The sequence below is a fragment of the Hyphopichia burtonii genome (genome assembly GCF_001661395.1).
Source record: "Hyphopichia burtonii NRRL Y-1933 unplaced genomic scaffold HYPBUscaffold_1, whole genome shotgun sequence".
Classification (NCBI taxonomy): domain Eukaryota; kingdom Fungi; phylum Ascomycota; class Pichiomycetes; order Serinales; family Debaryomycetaceae; genus Hyphopichia; species Hyphopichia burtonii.
In genome coordinates, this window is record NW_017963728.1 from 427,263 (window position 1) to 449,951 (window position 22,689).

A 22,689-nucleotide genomic window follows, 5' to 3' on the forward strand; every position below is an offset into this window, starting at 1 on the left:
AAGTACGAGTAGACACCTTTAATCAGAAAGCATTGAAGATTAGAAATGGCTTCTCTGCTTTATATGCAGTTCTATCTTCATCCTTCAACTTTTTTTTTTTTTTTTTCACTTCATCGCATCAGTTGAAAAACCAAAGACCTTGGAAGTAGTATCATACCCCAGGATATTTAGCTTATTTGACATAGAGATTTTTGGTTCTTTATAATTTGAAATTAACAAGAAATTACCGACACATAAGAATATCAGTACAGTATGTCCGAGTCCGAAAAGATCACTTTAACCCAAGAAGAAATGGACTGCATTATCTACGATGCCAGAGAAGGGGACTTAGAATCGTTGAAAGAGATTTTTGCCGAATACCCTGCTGATCTTTTATTGACAATCAAAGACGATATAACTTTGAGTACACCTTATCACATGGCAGCTGCCAATGGACACTTAGAAGTCATCAAATACTTGTTGTCCATTATCCCAAAGGAAGACGCTATCAAATTGGCTAATCAGAAAAACGAAAGTCTTAATACCCCGTTACACTGGGCAGCCTTCAATGGACATTTGCCTATTGTCCAATTACTTTGTGAAGAATACAACGCCGATGTTTATGCCAAAAACGAAACAGGACATGATTCCATCTTCGAAGCCGAAAACAACAATAAAGAAGAAGTCGAAAACTGGCTTTTGAATAAATACGCCGTCGAAGATGGTTTCAAAGTCGAGGATCAAGGTGAAAATACAAAAATCACTTATACTCCCGGTAAAGAAAGTAAAGAAGCAGACGACAGAGCTAAGGAAGCCGCCGCGGCCGCTGCCTCTTCTTCTGATGACATAAACAAACAAACCGCTGACTTAAGCATCCACTAGGCATCCCTTCACTTCTCTCCTCCCATATAGAACCTAATATACTTGTACATTATCGATTGAATACTTATATAGTAGTCTTCTTTTTTGCACCCGTGCCGCAAAACTCTTTTTTTTCCACAAAATATGGTAGTGTGTTGCTCAATCACCATTTAAAAATTTTCTTACTGAATTTTTTTTTTTTTTTTTTTTTTTTTTTGTCTGTGCTCGGTGTAAGAAGAATTTTTCAGAGGTAAGTCATACTAGCATTGATTCCTTAGAACTCGACCCTATTTACACAGAAGACACATACAAGATGAGTGATTTAGGTTTTGATCCTAGTTTGAAGAAAAAGAAGAAGTCCAAGAAGACCGAAGAAGGCTCTGCTTCTGCCACTGCATCTCCAGGTGCTGATGATCTTGGAGATATGTTTGCTGGTTTAAAGAAGAAGAAGAAGTCAAGCAAGAAGCCAGAAGAAAGTGCCGACGCATCAGCTTCCCCATCCGTTGACGATGTCGCTGCATCGTTTGATGATTTGGGATTGAAGAAAAAGAAGAAGAAGTCCACCAAATCTGTTGCCACTGATTTCGAACAACAATTAGAGAAAGCCGGTGTTGAAGAGGCTGCTCCAGAAACTGAAGAAGCAAACACTGCCGTTACTGGTGGATTACCATATAATGAATTATTATCTCGTTTCTTTTCTATCTTAAAACAAAATAACCCAGAATTAGCTGGTGACAGATCCGGACCAAAATTCCGTATTCCACCACCAGTTTGTCAAAGAGAAGGTTCTAAAAAGACTTTATTTGCCAATGTTCAAGAAATTGCCACTGTTTTACAAAGAAACCCAGAACATTTGATCCAATTCTTGTTTGCTGAATTGGGTACTTCCGGTTCTATTGATGGTGAAAAAAGATTAGTTTTGAAAGGTAAGTTTCAACCAAAACAAATGGAATCAGTTTTAAGAAGATACATTATTGAATATGTTACTTGTAAAACTTGTAAATCCATGAATACTGAATTAAAGAGAGAATCAGCCAATAGATTACATTTCTTAAGTTGTAAAGCATGTGGTTCCACAAGATCTGTTTCCTCCATTAAAACCGGTTTCCAAGCCCAAGTTGGTAGAAGAAAGAAGGTATAATTATAGTCTTTATGTTTTAACTCTTTTTTTTATTCCAATCATTACCCTTAAGTCTCAAGGAAGAGTCCTTTTCCCATAGAACAAAATTGTCAACTTTAAGGATTCAACCTTAATCACGAGTTGGATTATTTCCTTTCTCTTGTTTTATCCCATTTCTTTCTACATTTATCTTTTCCTTTGTATAATACAATAAATATTTTTTATAAAACTTACTTAATGTTTAAATCTTAACGTTTTCCGATAATTTTCTTAGTGGTACGCACCAAGAACTTGCATCAGTCTTTATCATCATATAGCTTAATATCTGGGTTTTCGTTTTCTCAATCGTACATGTTAATTCCTCTTCATCTGTTATTGAAGAATATTTCATCACTTGATCCACAATACTTAGAAAAAATTCAGAATCTTCTGTTGTGAAAGTTGTGCTGCTTTGACTTAGCTTACTCTTATATAAATCATAAACTTCACCAGTCAAATTGGTGGGTAATGAAAATAACTTCTGTAAGCCTTGTTCTTTATCTTTCTTGGGGTCCCCGTCCTCTTTTGATACCATAACCCAGGATCCATTCAAAGACTTCGAATATGGAGGAGCAGGTAAGCCATTAGGAAGACTCAGCACATTTGTGCCTGGTCTACTGCCACTTTCTGCAACTATTCCATTGGAATTATTGATAGTATGGCCAACTCTTTTCACTCTTCGTCTGTTTCCCCTTGTACTCGATGTGGGAGTAGGTAGCATCACAGAGGGACAGTCGTTCCAACCTTCCATTGGGTCCCCTCGTTGGTATTTTGTTAATGTCATTATTATTACTTTAAAGTGCTATTGATAGAGAACCCTGATCTGAAAGACCCTTATTCCTGCGTATGTGAGTGATTTTCCCTAAACTTTTCGTCAGCTTTTTCAAATAAGAATTGAAGTATACTGTTTAGAATATAGAGGCTATCGGTTTCAATCTAAATAAATATAGAAAGCAAACTACTATGAGGTTCTTGAAGTAGTTGAAATCAAGGCATATCGTGGAACGCGAAATCATTGCGTGTTCGTAGTTCAATCTTACATTTTTTTTTTGGTATTGATTTAAATTGTACGTGTTTATGATACAGTTTATAAAAGAACTAAGAACGATTTGATAAACCAAGAGCTTTTTCGAGTAGTTCATCCACGGTGGGTCTTTTGGTGTTGTCCAAGTTTAAGCATTCTTTAATCAAATTTAGTAAGCCGTCCGAATAGCCCTTTTTATCTTCTGGTAAAGCGTATTTACCTTGGGCAATGGCCAAATTAAGACTAGCACCTTGTTCAATTTCTAATTTTTCAAAAGGAGAAAAGCCAAAACAACAGCAGTATAGTAAACAACCTAGGGACCAAACATCTGTTGATTCTGTAATTTCTGAGTTTGTTGCCACGTCAAGAAGTTCAGGAGCACGATATGGTAAAGTGCAATGTTCTTGAGCAAAATCTGTTAATGCTAAGGCTTGTTGACGAGACTTGATTGAAAACCTGGCTCTTGAGCAAGAGCCTAAATCGACAAGAACCGGTAAGCCTTCTGCTGATAACATTACATTTGCAGGTTTTATATCTCGATGAGCAAAAGGAGTTAATTCTTGTAATTCAGTACCGGCACTAGCAGAGATATCATCATCATCAGAGCCATTTAGAAGTAAATCGTCTTCTTCTTCGCCTTCTTCACTTATTGGTCTACCACCTGATTTTTTATATTTATGCATAACTTGAAGACCACGACATATACCTACAAATATTCTCAATATTTCATCTTCTTCGAAATCTTCATTATTCAATACATTCGAATTTATAATGTCTTGTAATGATTTTTGGAAATATGGTAGTAAGATGTAAATGGTCTTGGAACCATCTTTTTCATCTATAACTGTTTCATCAATTGTTTGAATAATATAAGGAGTTTTGGAATTGGCAAATCGATGGTAATTACGAACTTCTTTCATGGCATTACGGAACGTTTCGTCGGTGGCTCCAAACGGACACCTTATCTTTTTCAATGCATATAAAGCATTCTTGTTAGATTTCTGAGCTACTAAGTAAACGTATGAAAATCCTCCTTCACCCAATAGTTTTATTATTTGGTACTTATTATTGTTAATTGAAACGTAGGGAGTTGATATATCTGGAATACAAGGTAAGCACTTGGTCACTAGACCGAGGAGAATATCCATATTGTAATGACAATTGAGTTGTTGAATTGAAAGCCCGAAGGATGTTCATTTATCGTTCTAAATTAATCCCGTTGTTGGTAAACCGTGTGGTGCACGGAGGTGGTTTTCTACAAAAAAAAAATCATTAGAACCAAACTAAATAAACCCACTAAAAACACCAAACTACTTATAGGAAGCTACTTAACTACTTGCATATACGATATGGACTCTCCAGGACTAATACCACCGAACCAAAGTTTCCAGTCGCCGGCACAGCTAGCAGATTCTTCCTTGGGAAGCTTGAATGGCATACAAACCAAACTAAACTCGCCGGCCCCAACAGGAATGGATATTTCCAGAAATGAATCGTCACCTTTGAAAAGTGAGACGCCAATGGATGTAGATATGGACGAAAACCAAGAAAATGAAGATCACGAAGAAGACGAGGGACCCTTAACCAAGTTGGAAAAGATCGAATTGTTGCCAGAGCTCTATAATTTGATCCACAGCTTGCAAAATGGAGAAATCCTGGCAAAAGATTTCGATAATAACGCTGGTAACATCAGACTCAAGTTATCGGTCATACGACAAACTCTACAAGACATCGAGGGAATCGAAGAGCTGGTTTCTGAAAGAGAAGCAAAGATTGCCAGCCTCAAGTCTTTGAACACTCGCAAAAGAGATTTTCTAAATAACTTCAAGGCGAGCATCAACTCGAAGAACCAGCAGAATCAAGGGTGAAAGGAGTATACATAGCTAAGTAATAGGGCCCTTAATATAATTGTAAATACATAGTAACTGTACCTTGCGCAAAGCTCGCGATGAAAAAACAAAAAAAAAAAAAAAAAAAAAAAAAAAAAAAAAAAAAAAAAAGGCAGTGAAAAACCCGTTGAAAACAAGGAAAACAAGAAGGAATACAACTTGATCTTTAGTACAAGATGCCTACCTCAGCTATAGACTTCAAGTCATTGGCGTTTCCAAATCTTTCGACCATTTCCAAGTACCCAGCGTTGACTGTTGGGTTGGCTATTTTCACTTTCGTGCTTTTAATCATTGATTTAGCCACTAGTCATGCCTTGGCTAGTAAGTTATCCTTGTATCCAGGGGCCCCATTCCACTTTGATTTGAATCGTTTATCGTTCTATCCGCTTTTCCACCAAGGGTTTATTCACTGGGTACTTAACATTGTTGGTTTGTTTACCCCAATGGCTATATTCGAAAGATCCCATGGGACCGTTTATACCGGAGTCACCCTCAACCTTTTGGCAGTAACTGCAGCTTTACAATACTGTATTGTGGGCAGTCTTTTATGTCCCAACACTCATGTCATCGGGTTATCAGGAATTGTCTTTTCGTTTTTCTCCTACATTGCTTATAAAGAACACGAATTGAAACCGGTTATTTTCACTTTCAAATTATCTGGACGTGAATACTCGATTCCCACTTTGTATTCTCCGTTTGTATTTTTGGTGGTTACCTTCATCTTATTGCCAAGCTCTTCCTTGTTTGGCCATTTGGCTGGGATTGGCTCGGGTTATTTATTAGGTATGGATAAATTGAAAATTTTATATCCTCCTTCTAAAATCATCTTATTTATAGAACAAAAACTCCAAAAACCAATCTCCTTATTAGACGGCATCGTGGTTTACTACAAAGAAGAAGATGCTATTGCCACCAGAGGTGTTAGCTATAACCCCCTCTTGAGTCAAGATGTTGAAAGTGCCGTCAACTCGGACACTTTGGGAGTCCACTATAGAGGTGAAGGCCATGTTTTGGGTAACAACGCCTCTGCTTAAGCCTCTCCCTCCTCTCTGCTCCCTCTCTCCTTCCTCTTACCCTCGATAGAACTTGTATTTTAATATATACTTCAGTAATTCTTCTAAATGTACCGTTTTGATGAAAAAAAAAAATGCATTAAAATAAAACTCTCCCCACACAACCGTGGATATTTTTTTTTTTGTTTTTTTTTTTGGTGTTTTTTTAAAGTTTTTTTTGTTTCTCTCAAAATATAAGCAGTTTCATTATCTTTTCACGTTGGCTACAATTGAATCTCTATCAAATCAGCTCAGCTCTTGCCGGTACGGTGCTTAGTCCATTGATTACCAACCTGTGTGTGTGTCTATCTTTTCGCGTTCGTTGAATAGCGATTTGTCGCTTTTAGGAGAATTAACCGCTCAACCCCAAGTCAGTTACAATATTGAGCATTAGCTAAGGTAATTGTGATTGAATAGTCCTCGATTGTACCGCCTGTTGGACTCTATTTAAGATAATGCCCAAGTCGTCTCTGCAGTCAGCAGAGGGAAAGTCCTTGGGGCCTTTGAAACAGGATCCACCTGCTTCAAACAATGAGCCAATAACGGCTGAACAAAATTCTGTAACTGAAAATAAACCACCTTCCAAGAAGATTAGTATACTGACTCCCGATCTGAATCAGGAAAATGAAACTAAAGAAGAAAACATTCACGATGATAATAATACCAGTAACCCGTCCAAGTCAAAAAGAAAGAAAAAACGGTCCAAAGCTAAAAATAAGCCAAATACTAAAAACCAGGATAACTTGAATCCTCCAAATAGTAAGGCTGTCTCTCAATCAGTGGCGCCAGCTCCTTTAAGATCAACAAACTCACCGCTTAGCCCCAGGAAACAAGCCATCATGAGATATAAGAAAAGCGATGACAAAATGAACGAGCATAATTTTTTCTCTGAAGTTAAAGAAAACATGAAGAAAAGGTCCCCTCCTGCTACTCATAATTATGATGAAGATGATAAGTACTCCACAATTCTCGCTCAACAAAATATGGAAGGTAAGGCTTCTCTTTTCAAGTTTTCTTCTGCTAAAATTTTGGTTTATCATTCTCAATTATCTGATGAGCACCAGTCGTCGGGCAGATTATTGGGCCATGGGGAATTTGAAGTTTTCCAATTGCACAATGGTGATGTAACCTATTTATCTTGTGGTCGCTCGTTTGTTTATCCTTTATTACCAAAATTGAAGATATTAAGAATTGCATTCAATCAATTCATCTTACCCTTATTGAATCCAGAACGCTATTGGAAAATATTCATCAATTCGGAAGATTATAATAAAATTCAAAAACTAGAAAACACTTTGAACAATGTTGTTCAATATAGAAATTTATATTACGGCCCTAATGATCTTAAACTAAAAGAATCCAAAGAAATTGAAGAATCAACGAATTCAAATCCTGCTCTCACGATTAATGAAAAACCAGCTGAATTGCAGATCCAATCAACTAAAAATAATGTCCCCATTGTAAGCTCGTTAGTTAATGATGATTCTTCCAACAAATATTCTTTCAACAACAAGAATTTGGCCGTTTTCGCAGAAATACCTGACTCACCTCCTTCTGCTCCTATCTCTCCTCAACCAATCATTGATGAAGAATACACAAGTTTCAATCTTCTGGCCTCAGATTATCAAAAAACTCCTCTAGCTCCTCCATTGCCTGCATTTGAAAATCATCCTGAACGTTTATTGAATAAGCAAAAATCAATGAATTCTATAACAAGTGCTATGGCTAGCTTTGATGTATATGGCCCTTCTCATCCAACCAATACTGATCCATCTACTATTCTGGATAAACTCCATAATAAAAAGATGATAAATCCAAGTAGATCGACAGCCATTAAACCTCATAATCAACAACATCCATTATCTAACAGTTTCACTTTAAACAACACCAGCCCTCAACAATTTTTCAATGATGGCGCCTACAAAAATATACTAGAACTTCATCAACCTAAGCCCACAAAGATTCATAAATCCCCCAATTTACATTCCCATGATCAAGCTATACAAAAACTACAACATGCACATCGTATGGAAGAAACAAAATCTGACTCCTCGATGGACTCACTCCTTGACGAATATGAAGAACATCTTTCAGTAAGCAAATCTATGACATTTACACACTCCAGACCTCCCTCGACTTCTATATCGGAACGATATAATCTAAATAGTCGATTACATGGGGGTAATTATAATCTGAGATTTTGGAGCTCAAATAATAACCATTCTGGATTGGCTAATTCCCAATTTGGTGATCCTGAAGAAGATTATGAAGACTATTTTCCTTCAACCTCATTATCCGGTTATAATCAAGCAAGAATGGAGAATCATAATAATAATCCAAGTAATAGATCCAGAAGATCGTCTCATAGTGAATTATATACATCTATGAGTAACTGGATGGAACCAGGAAAAGGGAATGGTGCACACCCGCCAGTAGTTAATAAGCCATATAGTATCAGCAATGGCCAAGATAATAATAGGACTAGGTCTGCCAATGGGCAGGATCTAAATAATACTTATAGAAATATTTATAAAAGTATCACGCAAAGAAACTTGAATCAATATATTGATGAACCGAGATCGAGGTCCAAATCTAAAGGTTCACATAAACCAGTTAAGATGGCATCTTCTAATAATCTAAATGGTGGTGTGGTAGGTTACTCACGAGAAGCGAGTCATAGATCAAGAAGTGATTCGGTATCAAGGTTGAGTGAATATTCCAAAATTCTGCAATCATATACAACGCAATATCCAAAACCGCCTAAGCGGCCTAATCCTTCAAAGAATAGAAATTCTGTTGGGATTGAGTTGAATCCTTCTGAAGTTTATAAGATGATCAGCTCAAATCGACAAGAAATACGAAAAGAAAAACCAAAAAATCGAAGTTTAGCTTCTAAAATATTTGGGTGGTAAATAAACTAGTAAACGAACCTCTTGTAAAATACATAATTTATTTATTAATTAAATTCAGCAACTACGTAAAAATAACTTAGAATGTTGAGAATTCATTGAGGAATAATATATACAAAAGAGAAACCTATATAAATATTTTTGAAGTACATGAAGACATGAAAAAAATGAAAAAGGAATTGAGAAAAGGAAAGTAAAATCTATTTTATATGAAGACATTAGATGAAATGATAATACTTTAAAGATATTTAATTGGTTTCCCGGAGGGGGAGATGGAAGGATGGGAAGTCTAGATGAACGAGAAGGAAAAATTCATGATTTATAGATCAGAAACAAAAGAACAAAAAAAGCGGAAATTTTTCAAAATTTAATTATTTTTTTTTTACTTTTGATCCGATTATAATTGAGGAGCACCAGGGACTGGGTTACCATTAGCGTCAATTAAACCATTTTGCATTAAAAAGATTTTATGAGAACCGGCACCTTCGAATTGGAAACCAAGACCAACTTTAGCGGCTTCTTTGGAGTGATCGATTTCACCAGAGAATAAGATTGCCACGGCAGGAGTTAATCTTCTTTCTAAGTAAGCACCGACTTTACCATTATTATCGATTTGACCTCTAAAGACGGCGGTATGGTATTCATATTTAGCACCCAAAGTAGTTTCACCTTCAACAATTGGTTCGTAACCGATGGCACCACCGGTTAAAGGATCAGCAACTGGTTTGATACCACCAGTTAATTTAGATTCAATACCAGCATCAACTTGATCGGTAATTTTTCTCCATAAAGAACCAGTGATTGAACCTTGGGTTGGATGAACTTGAGCAGAAGCAATCCAATCACCATTGTTATAACGAGCGAAATAAGAAGTGGCGGCATCGGCTGGAGCGATAGAAGCTTGTTTAGAGTAAACAGTTTCGATACCAAGAGCTAATTTAGAAGTAATTGATTGTAAGAAAGCAGCGGTGGCAACCCCGGTAAAACCGCCATCTAAAAAGGAAGGATTTAAAGCTCTGAAATGAGCAGAGAAATCAGAAGCATTAAATTCGTGTTCTAATTGGCATATAAAGTTTGAAGCAGAAGCAATTTGTAAAGTAACTTTAGAGATATTTGCTTTTGACCAAGAATAAATGATTTTAGAACTTAAAGAACCATCACTGGCTAATTGACCTTGTAAAAGAGAACTTTCATTACCATAAAGAGCAGCAAAAGCATAAGGTGGAGCAAATTGAGAACCCAAGGCAAAAGAATGAGAAGTTTGAAAATTTGGAGAAAACATTTTATTTAAATCAGCTTTTAAACCAGTAAAGGAATGATTAGTAAGAAAAGTACCGTAGGTTAATTCTTTGGTTATGTTTTCAACGGTACCTGGGTTGGTTAAACCCAAAGATTGACGTTTATTTGAGATATTGGTATAAATATCATTGAAAAATGAAACTACTGGATTGGATGATTTAGATTGAATAGAAGTACCTGGTAATGCACCTAATTTGGTGAAGTCACCCAAGGCAACTGGACTGGTACCAGTGATTGGAGGAGATGGAGCTGGAGTAGTGGCTTCAGACATTGTGTGATGTTTGTTGTAAGTATCCAGAGATGAATTAAACTAGCAGAGGTTAATTTTCATTTAAATTTTTCAACGAAGGAGAAAGAACGAACGAAAAATGCCCAAAAAAAAAAAAAGACGAAGACACTACCAAAGCTCACCGGTAAAGAGCTCGCACCAGCGATGGGTCCATCGCTCCACCAGACGCTCCAGGACATGGACCCATGAACAGACACTGGCGCAGGCCTGCCCCAGTGTCTCTGCCTAGCTCCTCCCGGGTCCTGGGCCCCCCTGGACCGAGCACCACCGGTGCCGAGAGCAGCAGCGAATGGCAATCCAGAAAGCCGGCGTGCGTGCACCGGCAAATTCCGCGGCCTGGTAATTACCCGGTGCCACCCCCACCCCTTGCGTAAGCCTTGTACTGGTCATGTGATCATGCACGTGATTATTTTGTCTGCAGTACTGACGTAATAAACATGAGATCGGAAAAAAGAACGACGCAGGTGATGTTCATGAACTCCAGCGATGGGATGCTCGGGCTTGACTCGTGGGTTGGTTATGGAGTAGAGGAGAGAGTACGGGTTAGATATGAGAGCAGGGATATGTGAGCATGAATGGGCTCGGTTGGGTAGAGTGTAGATGGGAGGAAGTGGACATAGGGCCTTAGGAAAACAACCGTCCGATCTATGAGACAGAGCATGAGAAGTGGTGCGTACAAAAAGTGCTCAGGTGATTGAATTGTAGTTTTTCCAATTGATCTTTAGATGATCCGAGTATCACCTTATCTCTTCGGTGTCTTCAGTCGAGTGAGTCTAGGGTAAGTCGAGAGGATGGTGGATACGGTGTAGATAGAGTGTAGGTACGGTGTAGTACAGTCTGGGAGAGAAGGGGAAGAGTAGAGAAGAGAGCAAGAAGAGAGCAGAATAGAATGGTGAATCGCTGGCTCCGTGGTGATACTCCGTTATTTCATCATAGGATAATTTTGTACTTTTAAAGCTTTGTTTGGGTTTGGGTTTTTTTTTTTTTTTGGAGTTCTTTGCTGAGAACCTGCTGACTTTCGGCCCTGCTTATATAAATCTCAATTTTCCCTTAAAATTAAATTGGTTGCCATATGGTGGACAATTATTTGTTACAACGAACAGTAAGTATTATTCAATTACCACTTAATAATGACGGCTGCTATTATTAATGGTACTTCTGCTTTAGAATTGATGGCGGTTGATGAACAACTTAGTCAAAAAGCAGTACAATTTTATTCTCATATACTAGGATTTGATATTCAATATCGAGATTCAAAATTACATATATTATCCTCAAAAGATAAAATGACAGTAATTAAAATATTAATTGATGATAAAGGAACATCATTAAAAGAAGTTGATGAAATTAAAAAAAAAATTGTGGAAAGATTAAATATTAACGATTGGAGATCATTAAATTCCAATACTGTTTTCAAAACAGAGAATTTAAATGATTTAATTCAAACGTTTAACTCTTTTAAATTACCGGTTCAAGTTAATCCAAATGAATTATATCCAAATGAAATTTATACCATTGATCCTTTGGGTAACGTGATTGGTTTTACCACTCTGGCTAATCCTTTAACGGTTAATCCTCCAGTTTCAAAATATAATCCTTTTGAACCAGAACCGGTCATTATGTCTTCCACCGTATCAGAAGCTCATCCTAATCATTCAAATAAATCTCCTTTGGAATTGCAAAATTCAAACCAATCTAAAAGAAATATCGCCGTGATGACTTCCGGGGGTGATGCCCCCGGTATGAATGCTTGTGTTCGTGCAGTGGTTCGGGCCGCAATTTATAGAGGTTGCAAAGCTTTTGCAGTTATGGAAGGTTATGAAGGTTTAGTAAGAGGGGGTCCAGAATATATTAAAGAAATGAACTGGCTGGATGTGAGAGGCTATCTTAGTGAAGGTGGTACTAATATCGGTACTGCTAGATGTATGGATTTTAAACAACGTCAAGGTAGATTGAAAGGTTGTAAGCATCTTATTGATGCCGGAATCGATGCTTTGATTGTTTGTGGTGGTGATGGTTCTTTAACTGGTGCTGATTTATTCCGTAAAGAATGGCCTTCTTTAATTCAAGAATTAAAAGATACCGGGGTTATTTCAAATGAAAAATATGAAAAACATAAACACTTAAATATCTGTGGTACTGTGGGTTCAATCGATAATGATATGGCTACCACCGATGCTACCATTGGTGCCTATTCTTCCTTGGATAGAATTTGTCAAGCAATTGATTATATCGATGCAACCGCTAACTCTCATTCAAGAGCCTTTGTTGTTGAAGTTATGGGTAGACACTGTGGTTGGTTGGCTTTAATGGCGGGTATTGCTACTAGTGCCGATTATATCTTAATCCCTGAAAAACCTTCCTCTTCAAAAGGTTGGCAAGATCAAATGTGTCAAATTGTTTCTCAACATAGATCAAAGGGTAAAAGAAAAACAATTGTCATTGTTGCTGAAGGTGCCATTACCAATGAATTAGAACCAATTTCTTCAGATGCTGTTAAAGACGTCTTGGTTGATAGATTAGGTTTAGATACTAGAGTTACCACCTTAGGTCATGTCCAAAGAGGTGGTACCGCGGTTTCTTATGATCGTATTTTAGCTACCGTTCAAGGGGTCGAAGCAGTTAAAGCTGTTTTGGATTCTACTCCTGATACTCCATCTCCCTTAATTGGTATTGAAGAAAATAAAATTGTTCGTAAATCATTGGTTGAAGCTGTTGAAATTACTAAATCTGTCGCTACCGCTATCGAAAATAAAGATTTCGATAAAGCCATGAGCTTAAGAGATTCTGAATTTACTGAACATTTAAGTAATTTCATGGCTATGAATTCTGCTAACCATAATGAACCAACCTTACCTGCTAATAAAAGAAAATCTATTGCTATTATAAATATTGGGGCTCCTGCTGGTGGTATGAATAGTGCTGTGTATGCCATGGCTACTTATTGTATGTCTAGAGGTCATACTCCTTATGCAATCCATAACGGGTTTGCCGGTTTATCAAGACACGAATCAGTTAGACTGATTGATTGGTTACAAATTGAAGGTTGGAACTCCATTGGTGGTTCTGAAATAGGTACTAATAGATCAACTCCAAAGGAAACTGATATCGGTATGATTGCTTACTACTTTGAAAAATACCAATTCGATGGTTTAATAATCGTTGGTGGTTTTGAAGCCTTTGTCTCTTTAGAACAATTAGAAAGTGCTAGAGCTATGTATCCTGCTTTCAGAATCCCAATGGTGTTAATTCCTGCTACTATTTCTAATAATGTTCCTGGTACAGAATACTCTCTTGGTTCCGATACTTGTCTTAATTCTTTAATGCAATATTGTGATGTTGTCAAACAATCTGCTTCTGCTACAAGAGATCGTACTTTCGTCATTGATGTTCAAGGTGGTAATTCCGGTTATATCGCTACTTTTGCGGCCTTAGCTTGTGGTGCTCAAGCTTCTTATGTTCCTGAAGAAGGTATTCCTTTAGATCAATTGGAAGCAGATATTAATTCCTTAAAAGAAGCTTTCGCTGTTGAAAAAGGTTTATCAAAATCTGGTAAATTGGTTTTGAAAAGTACCAATGCTTCAAAAGTTTTAACTACTCAAGTCATTGCTGATATAATCAAACAAGAAGCTAATGGACAATTTGATGCTAAAACAGCTATTCCTGGTCATGTTCAACAAGGTGGTTTGCCTTCCCCAATCGATAGAACTAGAGCAGCCAGATTTTCAATTAAAGCAGTCCAATATATTGAAGAACAATTCGATTCCATCGCTCCTTATAAATATGTCATTGATTTCCCAAGTGATGATAAGAAAGTTGCCTCTACTGCTGCTGTTTTGGGTGTTAAATCTTCCCATTTGAGATTCACTTCAATTAGACAATTGTATGATTTCGAAACTGAATTGGGTAGAAGAATGCCAAAGAAGATTTCTTGGAATAAGACCAGAGATGTTGCTGACCAATTGGTTGGTAGAACTCGTATTTTCAAAAGTTAGCTTGTAAAACTCATTTACACTCATTAACGTCCTAACGTATATCCCGTATTTTTTTCTTCCTGTTTGTTTTTCCTCAATTTATCAATTAAGATTTTTATATATTTTTCTTTTTCTTCTCTTCTCTTATGTTCCCAGTTCTGGGTAGTTTGATTTCCGTTTCATATTTCATATATATATACATTGTCATAAAATTTTATTTATTCAGTATCTGATGCCAATCGTAGTCTATTTTCGCATTAATTTGATAAAATGACTGCAAAAATTAACAAAAATCCTAAAAAGCCGCAAAAAAAAATGCAATTTTTTACAAACATCAAATTTTGCAATAATTGCACATTTTGCTATAAAATTATACCGTAAGATTTTAGGTGCTCAAGATTATATTAATTATACTCGATGTTTAAAACTACTTTGAAAGATAAACCACGGTCGTTTTCCCATGACTTTCCCAGGGCGTCTTTACAAATCCAGGTAGATAATACTGCTGATACGCACAGCTTGAATGATGTGAACAGATCCACGGTGCTTTGTCGTTCATCTGAATTAGAATTTATAGCTCCTTCGAGCATCTCAGATACCACATTCGTTGAAAAACCTGAGGTGGTTCAAAACAGTAGTGATGAAGAGCCAAATGGTAGGAGAAAGAACCCTTTTGTTAAAGTCATTCATTCATTTAAGAGAAGTAAAGAAGTTGATCCAGAAACTGGAGACGTTCAACTAAATCAAAAATTAGATGGGTTTACGTTGCAAATGATATGTGTGGGTGGTTCTATCGGTACGTTACTTTTCGCCTCTGCATTTTCCATTTCTTTACAGCTAACATCTCAAGGTACTGGGTTATTTATTGGCCAAGGAGCTGTGTTAAAGTCTGGGCCTATTATCTTGATCTTATCAAATCTTATAGTGTCTAGCTTTATTTACTGTATGTGTCAATCCATAGCTGAATTATCCATAAACTGGCCCTCTAATTCTCCACGCTCAATCATAAATTTTTGTACAAAACTTATTGGTAAAAATATTAGTTTAGTGGTATCTACTAATTATGCAATTCAGTGGTCTTTGCTTCTCCCACTTGAGTTAGTAGCTGCTACAATGGTATTTGAGTTTTGGCCCGTATTAAGTCAGAATATCCCCAAGTCAGCTTTGATTACAATTTTCTATTTTGTAATCGCCTTTATGAACCTATTAGACGTTAAGTTCTATGGGATTGCAGAAAATGTTTTTTCAATTATCAAATTATCTGCAATTATTTTGTTTTTCATCATAGGTCTTTTGATTAATTTCGGTGTTTTGGGTGATTCGAAAGAGACTATCGGTTTCAAAAATTGGAGGAATCCAGGAATGATTGCACCAAACGGATTTAAGTACCTTATTCCTGCCCTTATTACTTCAGTCTTCTCGTTTGCCGGAAGTGAACTAGTACGTATAATGTTTTCAATCAAAACCACAAGGGTGGTTTATTAACCTTGTTTTAGATCGGTATCAGCTCTGGTGAAAGCAAAGATATAAAGAATGTTTCTAAAGCAACAAAGCAAGTGTTCTGGAGAATATGTATTTTCTATTTTTGCAGCCTATTGCTTATTAGTATTTTAGTCCCATATAATGATCCTATGTTACTTGGTGGAGGCTCTGACGTTAATAGTTCTCCGTTTGTTCTAGCATTGGGGTCTGCAAATACAGATTTGTTTGCCCATTCAATGAACATAGTTATTCTTGTATCAATTCTTTCAGTCGGGAACAGTGCTATATATGCTTCCTCCAGGACCATGCTTTCATTAGCCCAAAATGGCCAAGTACCCTCCTTCATAAACTATGTTGATAAGAAAAAAAGACCTTTAATAGCAAACTTGATTTCTTTAAGTTTTGGGGTGTTGGCGTATATTAGTTTATTATCTAAGAATACAGAATCGTTGTTCACTTGGTTGGTTTCTATCTCAGGTAACTCAATCTTATTTACATTCGGAAGTATTTGTTTCTGTCATATAAGGTTTAGAAAATGGCTTCAGATAAACCAAGTTTCTTACAAAGAAGAATTTTACTTTACTTCGCCAGTTGGGGTTTACGGAGCATGGTATGGTTTTTTATTCAGTATATTAGTGATTATAGCTCAATTCTATGATGCTATATTTCCAGCAAACCTGAATGTTAGTGTCGGCTCATTTCTAAAGAAAACTTTAGGTATAATCATAATTTTAACTTTGCTAGCCGTAACTAATCTCCACCAATACTTAAAATATGGAGATCGTTCAATTCTAGTTGAGTTATCACAAGTAAACATAAACGAAGGTGTTTTCAGAAATTCATACACGAGAGAGCTTAACAGAAGTGAGGTCAAGCGATTCAAAGAAGCTGAAAAGACTAAGCCGGTTTACAAAAAAATAACAAGTTTTTGGTGTTGAGTTATTCCAACAGTCTTTAGCCTTTAGATAGTTTTATATAAAATTTTAACAAGTTTTAAGTTTACTTGGCTACAAAAGTGCAAATATGTAGAATAAGACAACGAAACAGTTGGCAACTTTTTGACAACCATCTAATATCTTATTACGGGTTCAAACATTCGTTTTAGTTAATTGTTTTGATCTCACCTCGTCTAGCATTGAAAATTGCAGTATAGGTGCGATTTGGGAAGTAGATCAAAAAAACACACAATACAAAATCAAAAGATATATAAAAGTACTTGGAATCGCGTCGTTGATCTCTTCAGCTAACATTTCTAAAACTATTTGAATAGACGCTCGAGATAAAAATGGTCACGCCTCAAGAATTGCTATCATCTATCAACAACAGGAGCATAGGTATGTTCGAAAAAGTATCGAGTATTCTCTTTTGGAAAGAATAGCTAACAACGTTTAGAGATCAAGAATGACATTGTCAGTTGTGATGATCCAGGAATTCTAGATCAACTCAAGTCCAGTGTGATTAAGATTGATGCTGAGGTTCAAAATGAAATTGAAAATATCCCAACTTATGAAAGGAAAAGGATGTTTGAAACCATACAATCGTTAATGAGATATATTGATATTAGACATAATTTGATTGATTCGAGTACTTTTGAATTTAGTGGCCATCCAATTTTCCCAAATGGAGAGGTTGATCATCTGTACTTACCACCGGTAAAACCTCCAAAAAAGCACAAGCCAATTGAAGTGTCCGGGGAAGAAATGAAGGATGATAAAAAAGGTTCTGGAGTTGAAGAATCTGAAAAAATCGAAAACCTCCCAACATTGTTTCTGCCAAAATTAAGAACTAAACAAAGTTTTGAATCTAGTAAGAATGTGCTTCGTGCACCTATCCCTAAAAGAGACCCACTTGTCCGTGCACCATCGCCTAGAAGAGATCCAGTTAGAGTTCCCACTCCTAAGAGAGAATCAACATTGAGAGCTCCCACTCCAAACAAAGATCCAATCTTGAGGGCGCCAACTCCAAAGCGAGATCCAGTTTTCAGATCACCGACTCCCAAAAGAGAGAGGGCCCCAAGAGCACCAACTCCGAAGAGGGATCCAATTCTCAGACCTCCATCAACCCAGAAGGACCCGATTCCAAGAGTGCCTACTCCTAAACGTGAAACTGTTAGGAGAACGCCTACCCCCAAAATCGAAACTCAAACCAAGGTCAGATCTGCTTTTACTACAAGGGCAACAAGTAATCTGGTGCATGGTAAGCCACCAACAAGAGTCTCATCTGCACCTGTGGCCGCAAAAGAAGAAACGAAGGCAAATACGAAACCAAGATCCAGTTCTGCTTCATCAACTGAACAGCAACTACATCCTGAAGTAAAGAAGAATACGGAAGAAAACGTGAATGAAGGAGAGCAGGCTAAAGATGTCACAGACAACGATGAAGCAAAAGAAATGCCTAAGGAAGAGCCCGTTCCAGATAACCCTGATGGCCAGAAACCTGAAGAAAAAGATCTTAAAGTTGAACCTGGAGTCGTGGAGAAGGATGACTTTGCAGGGGATGGTGACAAAAAAGTGGATGATTCTGAAATTACTGATAAAGACTCCAAGCAGATGGCCGATAAATCATCCCCTAAAGTCGACGACAAATCTCCAGCTGAATCCTGTCCAGTAAATGATAAAGCGTCATCTGAATCTAGTCCAAAGAACAATGAATCACTACCTGTTGATCCAAAGGACGAAACGCAACCTGAAAGTAAACCAAATGATGACAAGCCACAAACTAAATCTAATGAAGAAGACGGTAATATACAAGAAAGATTATCCAATGAAGAAAAGTCAATCAGGAATTCAAATGAATTTGAAAGTATTCACGGAAAAATAAAGTCACCAAGTTCAAAACCACCAAGCTCAGTTACATCACCACTTTCTAGTTTAACGTCACCTAAGCAAAGGGTTCAATCTAAATTACAGTCCAAGTTAATGACATTTGAACAACAGCAACAACAACAGCAACAACAGCAACAACAGATGTCACCAAAACCAATTAGATTACCTCTGTCATCTGTACAACTGATGGTTCAAAAACTCAGCGCTAATTTCGATCAAGGCAAAGAACATGAAGAAACTAGTGATAAAAGAATGAAATTGGCTGCAGGGGTTAGAATGAATAAAGTCAAAGGCCGTGAAGAAACACCTTTGCATACAGAAACTTACGATAAGATTACCACTGATCTAGAAGAATCAAAGAGTTCAAATGAAGAACTGGATATGAGTCCAGAAAACGTGAATGTCAAATCTTTAGATCTTACTGAAAATAATTCGAACAAAGAGATTAAAGAAGAAGATCACATTGAAGATTGTGTTACTAATAAAGAAAGTAATGCAGAACCGGGTAAAACTGAAGAAGAACAAACGAAAGATACGAGTTCGAAAGATAACAGTATCAGTACCAGCAATAATAAGAATATTAATTTATTGTTTGAATCACTAACCAACACTAAACTTACCTTAGAAGAATCTAAATCTAAAGATCAACATGTATTATTTTCTAACTTGAAGAAAGCAATAGTATGTCATCCTGATGATTTCAATCCATATTCTGCACATATCAAAGGAGGGGAGGACTCAGTGATCGCAATTAATTCTGAGGGTCCTATCTTCATTCACGATTTAAATCACTGCGTTCTATTGTTGAAGTGCCATCAATTACGTCTTCATAACATACATAACTGTTTGATTCTTGTTGAGGTGGGCAATGATCGTGTTGTTATTGAAAATAGCAATGGTTTAAGGATTGGATCTTACCCAACCAGTAAAAAGAAAGGGTTCCAACTGGCAAGGGACAAAATTGAAGTTGACGATTTCAACTGGCCTACAAAATTGGAAAAAAACAATAACTATGACTACTTGAGTAAAACTAAGTTTGAAAAATTTAAAGTTATCAAGTTTAAAGATTGGATCCAAAAAATAGAAGACGGTGAATTGAATGACGAGCTCGACAAGTTCTTTTCTTTTTAGATACATACAATCCCACTGAGTGCATAACAAGTATTAGATAACTAATGTGATAAGCAATACATAATACAATAAATACATAACCAATACAATAAGTAATACACAATTCCTACAATACTACTCTAAAACTTTATCCAGAAGTAACTGATTTTTTTTTTTTCACACGGTATCTGGTGGATCATCCATTTTGGGAGGAGCCGCACTTGTCTGCAAAAAAAAATTAAAGGTTGAAGCAGAAAACCGCAATTTACCGTATATAACCGTCAAAACTTTCAAATTCGCCTTGTTGGAAGGCTATTTCTGCAATTAGGGAACATGCTACAGTCCTTGGACTCCGGGAAGGGTGTCCGTCAGGGAGACGGCAGCACTGGCAGTTGCTTTGAATTTAGAAGTTGTAATGTGCAAGATTTGCAGAGGAACCTCAGTTCTTTTATGAGGTGAGGCTCAACGGTAAGCTACGGCAAGTATGTGAATACTGTAACACAAGGGCTTTTCCAGAAAATGGTATATAAGAGGATGATATTTCAAGGAAGTTACCATTTCTAGGAGTCAGTAAGAAAAATATCTTAAGGATAACATGGTACCTATTATTACAAATCCATTACAAGCTTCAACCGACAAGGCCATCCCCATTGGAGAATACCTCTTCTTGAGGATAGCCCAGGCCAACCCTAAGCTTAGGTCGATCTTTGGAGTTCCAGGGGACTTTAATCTTTCGTTATTAGAACATTTATACTGTGATTCTGTTGCCAATCATAAGAATATTCGGTTTCTTAGTTTATGTAATGAGCTAAATGCGGCTTATGCTGCTGATGGTTATGCTAAGGCCATTGAGGGTCTTTCGGTGCTTATTACCACTCTTGGTGTTGGGGAATTATCTGCTATCAATGGTATTGCTGGTTCGTTTGCTGAATATTCCCCGGTCTTACATATTGTTGGTACTACTTCTTCAAGACAGGTTGGATATGCTGAATCATCCAACTTGCCAGGAGAGGTGAAGAACATCCATCATTTATTACCACTGAAAGATGCCTTGAAACAACCTAACCACGACGTTTATAAAGAAATGGTTCATAACGTGAGTGTTGTTCAAGAATCATTGAAGGTCGAAGATGAAGAAGAAGTCTTGGTTGAGAAAATCGACCGAGTCTTGAACAAAATCATTAATGAATCCAGACCAGGCTACTTATTTGTCCCAAGTGATTTGAGTGACTTGCAAATCAGTGAAAGATTTTTATTAAAATCCTTTAATAATTCTGAATTGAATAATGAAATGATGTTGAACGATATTGCCGATCGTATTGTTGAAAAATTATATGAGTCGGCTAGACCATCAATCATTGGTGATTCATTGATGACTCGATTCAATTTAATGAAACAGTTTGATGAATTTATTGATAAATTACCAACTAATTTCGTTAAATTATTTGCAACAAATACTTCGAGAATCATTGATGAGTCCAGACCAAATTTCGTTGGAACCTATTATGCCAAAATCTCTCCAAGTAATGAGATTCGATTCTCTTTGGAAAACGAAACCGACTTGTTAATCACTTTTGGGTATTATAACATCGAAACAAATACCGGGGGTTACACGGGGGATTTCAGTAAGATTAGCGACCAAGTAATCATTCACCCTGATTATATCTTTTTGGATGGCGAATACATCTCTTTGCAAAACAGTAAGAATGGTGAACGTCAATTTGCCATGAGGGACTTGATGATCAAATTGAATCAAATTTTGGATTCAACCAAATTGAAACACCAATCCAATAACAATATCAAATACCAATATCAACCACCAACTTTCTCTGAAAATCTCACCAAAGATATAACCCAAGAAGGTTTAGTTGACTTTTTCAACCACCACTTACAAGATGATGATATCTTGATGGTGGAAACATGCTCCTTCAATTTTGCAATTCCTGATTTGAAATTTCCTCGCGGAGTTAAATACTTGAATCAAATTTACTATAGCTCTATCGGATATGCATTACCAGCAACTTTTGGAGTTTGTGCTGCGGTTAAAGACTTACAAAGTAACCGTAGGGTTATTTTAATCGAGGGTGATGGCTCTGCCCAAATGACAATCCAAGAATTATCCTCCTTCTTAAGATTTGACGTAACCCCTCCTCAAATCTTCTTGCTTAACAATTCGGGTTACACGGTTGAAAGAATCATCAAGGGTCCAACAAGATCTTATAATGACATACAAGACAATTGGCAATGGACAAAACTACTCAACTTGTTTGGTGATACCAACAATGATAAACATAATAGCGCTACTTTGAAATCCATGCAAGAATTAACGGACTATGCAGCAAAATTAACCCACTCCAACAAAATCGAATTCATGGAATTGATTTTACATAAAATGGATGTTCCTGAACGTTTCAACTACATCTGCGGCCGTAAGCCCATGCCAAACTAACCCCTCCACTAGTTTATCAGGGCAAAGCTATTTGAATAAGTCCTTCAGGCTCCCAACTCAAATCCAGGTATTCCCTCGATTTGAAAGAAAACGCTTCGGTTGCATACGAACATCTCCACTGTTCGCACTTATTCACGCTGCCCTCTCTGGACCGACGGGCCGATAATGATTTTTTCAAACTAGTACAAACCTTTGTATATTAATTGAATACTCAACCAACATTGTTTGTTGTTCATAGAGAGATACCACTCAATATCAATTGAGATACGAAATAATCAAGCGTTTCTCGCAATAATGTAGCTCCCTGTAATAGGAATTATTCTGCCCTTTGCATAAGTCCACTTATGTCCGCAAACAGCCATGTCCAGTCAGGTCCGCAACCTTAATT

General features: G+C 36.9%; 11 protein-coding genes across 11 annotated transcripts; 8 read left to right on the forward strand and 3 right to left on the reverse strand.

Annotated features, from left to right (window-relative positions):
* Positions 1 to 161: 161 nt before the first annotated feature.
* Positions 162 to 914, forward strand: HYPBUDRAFT_151211 (uncharacterized protein). Its single transcript, XM_020220384.1, has one exon. It carries the CDS (start codon positions 253 to 255, stop codon positions 859 to 861), a length of 609 nt encoding a protein of 202 aa, XP_020078516.1. The 5' UTR covers positions 162 to 252; the 3' UTR covers positions 862 to 914.
* A 239-nt stretch (positions 915 to 1,153) lies between these two features.
* On the forward strand, positions 1,154 to 2,121 carry SUI3 (translation initiation factor eIF2 subunit beta; the record flags this gene model as incomplete). The annotated part of the gene is made up of 1 exon (XM_020219449.1): positions 1,154 to 2,121. The coding sequence occupies one exon, from the start codon at positions 1,154 to 1,156 to the stop codon at positions 1,979 to 1,981; it is 828 nt and encodes a 275-aa protein (XP_020078517.1). The 3' UTR covers positions 1,982 to 2,121.
* An 80-nt stretch (positions 2,122 to 2,201) lies between these two features.
* Positions 2,202 to 2,783, reverse strand: HYPBUDRAFT_145869 (uncharacterized protein; the record flags this gene model as incomplete). Its single annotated transcript, XM_020219931.1, has 1 exon — positions 2,202 to 2,783. One exon carries the CDS (start codon positions 2,781 to 2,783, stop codon positions 2,202 to 2,204), a length of 582 nt encoding a protein of 193 aa, XP_020078518.1.
* Positions 2,784 to 3,097: 314 nt separating this feature from the next.
* On the reverse strand, positions 3,098 to 4,171 carry HYPBUDRAFT_102910 (putative serine/threonine protein kinase; the record flags this gene model as incomplete). Its single annotated transcript, XM_020218233.1, has 1 exon — positions 3,098 to 4,171. The coding sequence occupies one exon, from the start codon at positions 4,169 to 4,171 to the stop codon at positions 3,098 to 3,100; it is 1,074 nt and encodes a 357-aa protein (XP_020078519.1).
* Positions 4,172 to 4,330: 159 nt separating this feature from the next.
* Positions 4,331 to 4,970, forward strand: MED9 (Med9p). The gene has a single exon (XM_020220385.1). The coding sequence runs from the start codon at positions 4,373 to 4,375 to the stop codon at positions 4,889 to 4,891; it is 519 nt and encodes a 172-aa protein (XP_020078520.1). The 5' UTR covers positions 4,331 to 4,372; the 3' UTR covers positions 4,892 to 4,970.
* A 184-nt stretch (positions 4,971 to 5,154) lies between these two features.
* On the forward strand, positions 5,155 to 6,024 carry HYPBUDRAFT_151215 (putative rhomboid protease). The gene has a single exon (XM_020220386.1). It carries the CDS (start codon positions 5,356 to 5,358, stop codon positions 5,944 to 5,946), a length of 591 nt encoding a protein of 196 aa, XP_020078521.1. The 5' UTR covers positions 5,155 to 5,355; the 3' UTR covers positions 5,947 to 6,024.
* Positions 6,025 to 6,166: 142 nt separating this feature from the next.
* On the forward strand, positions 6,167 to 8,894 carry HYPBUDRAFT_8833 (uncharacterized protein). The gene has a single exon (XM_020223814.1). The coding sequence runs from the start codon at positions 6,420 to 6,422 to the stop codon at positions 8,874 to 8,876; it is 2,457 nt and encodes an 818-aa protein (XP_020078522.1). The 5' UTR covers positions 6,167 to 6,419; the 3' UTR covers positions 8,877 to 8,894.
* Positions 8,895 to 9,097: 203 nt separating this feature from the next.
* TOM40 (Tom40p) lies at positions 9,098 to 10,443 on the reverse strand (the record flags this gene model as incomplete). The annotated part of the gene is made up of 1 exon (XM_020220387.1): positions 9,098 to 10,443. The coding sequence occupies one exon, from the start codon at positions 10,441 to 10,443 to the stop codon at positions 9,271 to 9,273; it is 1,173 nt and encodes a 390-aa protein (XP_020078523.1). The 3' UTR covers positions 9,098 to 9,270.
* Positions 10,444 to 12,176: 1,733 nt separating this feature from the next.
* Positions 12,177 to 15,532, forward strand: PFK2 (6-phosphofructokinase subunit beta; the record flags this gene model as incomplete). The annotated part of the gene is made up of 2 exons (XM_020222045.1): positions 12,177 to 14,127; positions 15,510 to 15,532. 2 exons carry the CDS (start codon positions 12,177 to 12,179, stop codon positions 15,530 to 15,532), a joined length of 1,974 nt encoding a protein of 657 aa, XP_020078524.1.
* Positions 15,533 to 19,453: 3,921 nt separating this feature from the next.
* HYPBUDRAFT_84816 (uncharacterized protein) lies at positions 19,454 to 19,771 on the forward strand (the record flags this gene model as incomplete). The annotated part of the gene is made up of 1 exon (XM_020223741.1): positions 19,454 to 19,771. A coding segment is annotated over one exon (318 nt), but the record flags the coding sequence as incomplete, so codon positions are not given.
* A 246-nt stretch (positions 19,772 to 20,017) lies between these two features.
* ARO10 (phenylpyruvate decarboxylase) lies at positions 20,018 to 22,642 on the forward strand. Its single transcript, XM_020220388.1, has one exon. The coding sequence runs from the start codon at positions 20,448 to 20,450 to the stop codon at positions 22,299 to 22,301; it is 1,854 nt and encodes a 617-aa protein (XP_020078526.1). The 5' UTR covers positions 20,018 to 20,447; the 3' UTR covers positions 22,302 to 22,642.
* Positions 22,643 to 22,689: the final 47 nt, after the last annotated feature.

What these genes read in the sequence shown, in the direction of transcription:
- HYPBUDRAFT_151211 (XM_020220384.1), top strand. Translation starts at nt 253, where the DNA reads ATGTCCGAGTCCGAAAAGATCACTTTAACCCAAGAAGAAATGGACTGC.
- MED9 (XM_020220385.1), top strand. Translation starts at nt 4,373, where the DNA reads ATGGACTCTCCAGGACTAATACCACCGAACCAAAGTTTCCAGTCGCCG.
- HYPBUDRAFT_151215 (XM_020220386.1), top strand. Translation starts at nt 5,356, where the DNA reads ATGGCTATATTCGAAAGATCCCATGGGACCGTTTATACCGGAGTCACC.
- HYPBUDRAFT_8833 (XM_020223814.1), top strand. Translation starts at nt 6,420, where the DNA reads ATGCCCAAGTCGTCTCTGCAGTCAGCAGAGGGAAAGTCCTTGGGGCCT.
- ARO10 (XM_020220388.1), top strand. Translation starts at nt 20,448, where the DNA reads ATGGTACCTATTATTACAAATCCATTACAAGCTTCAACCGACAAGGCC.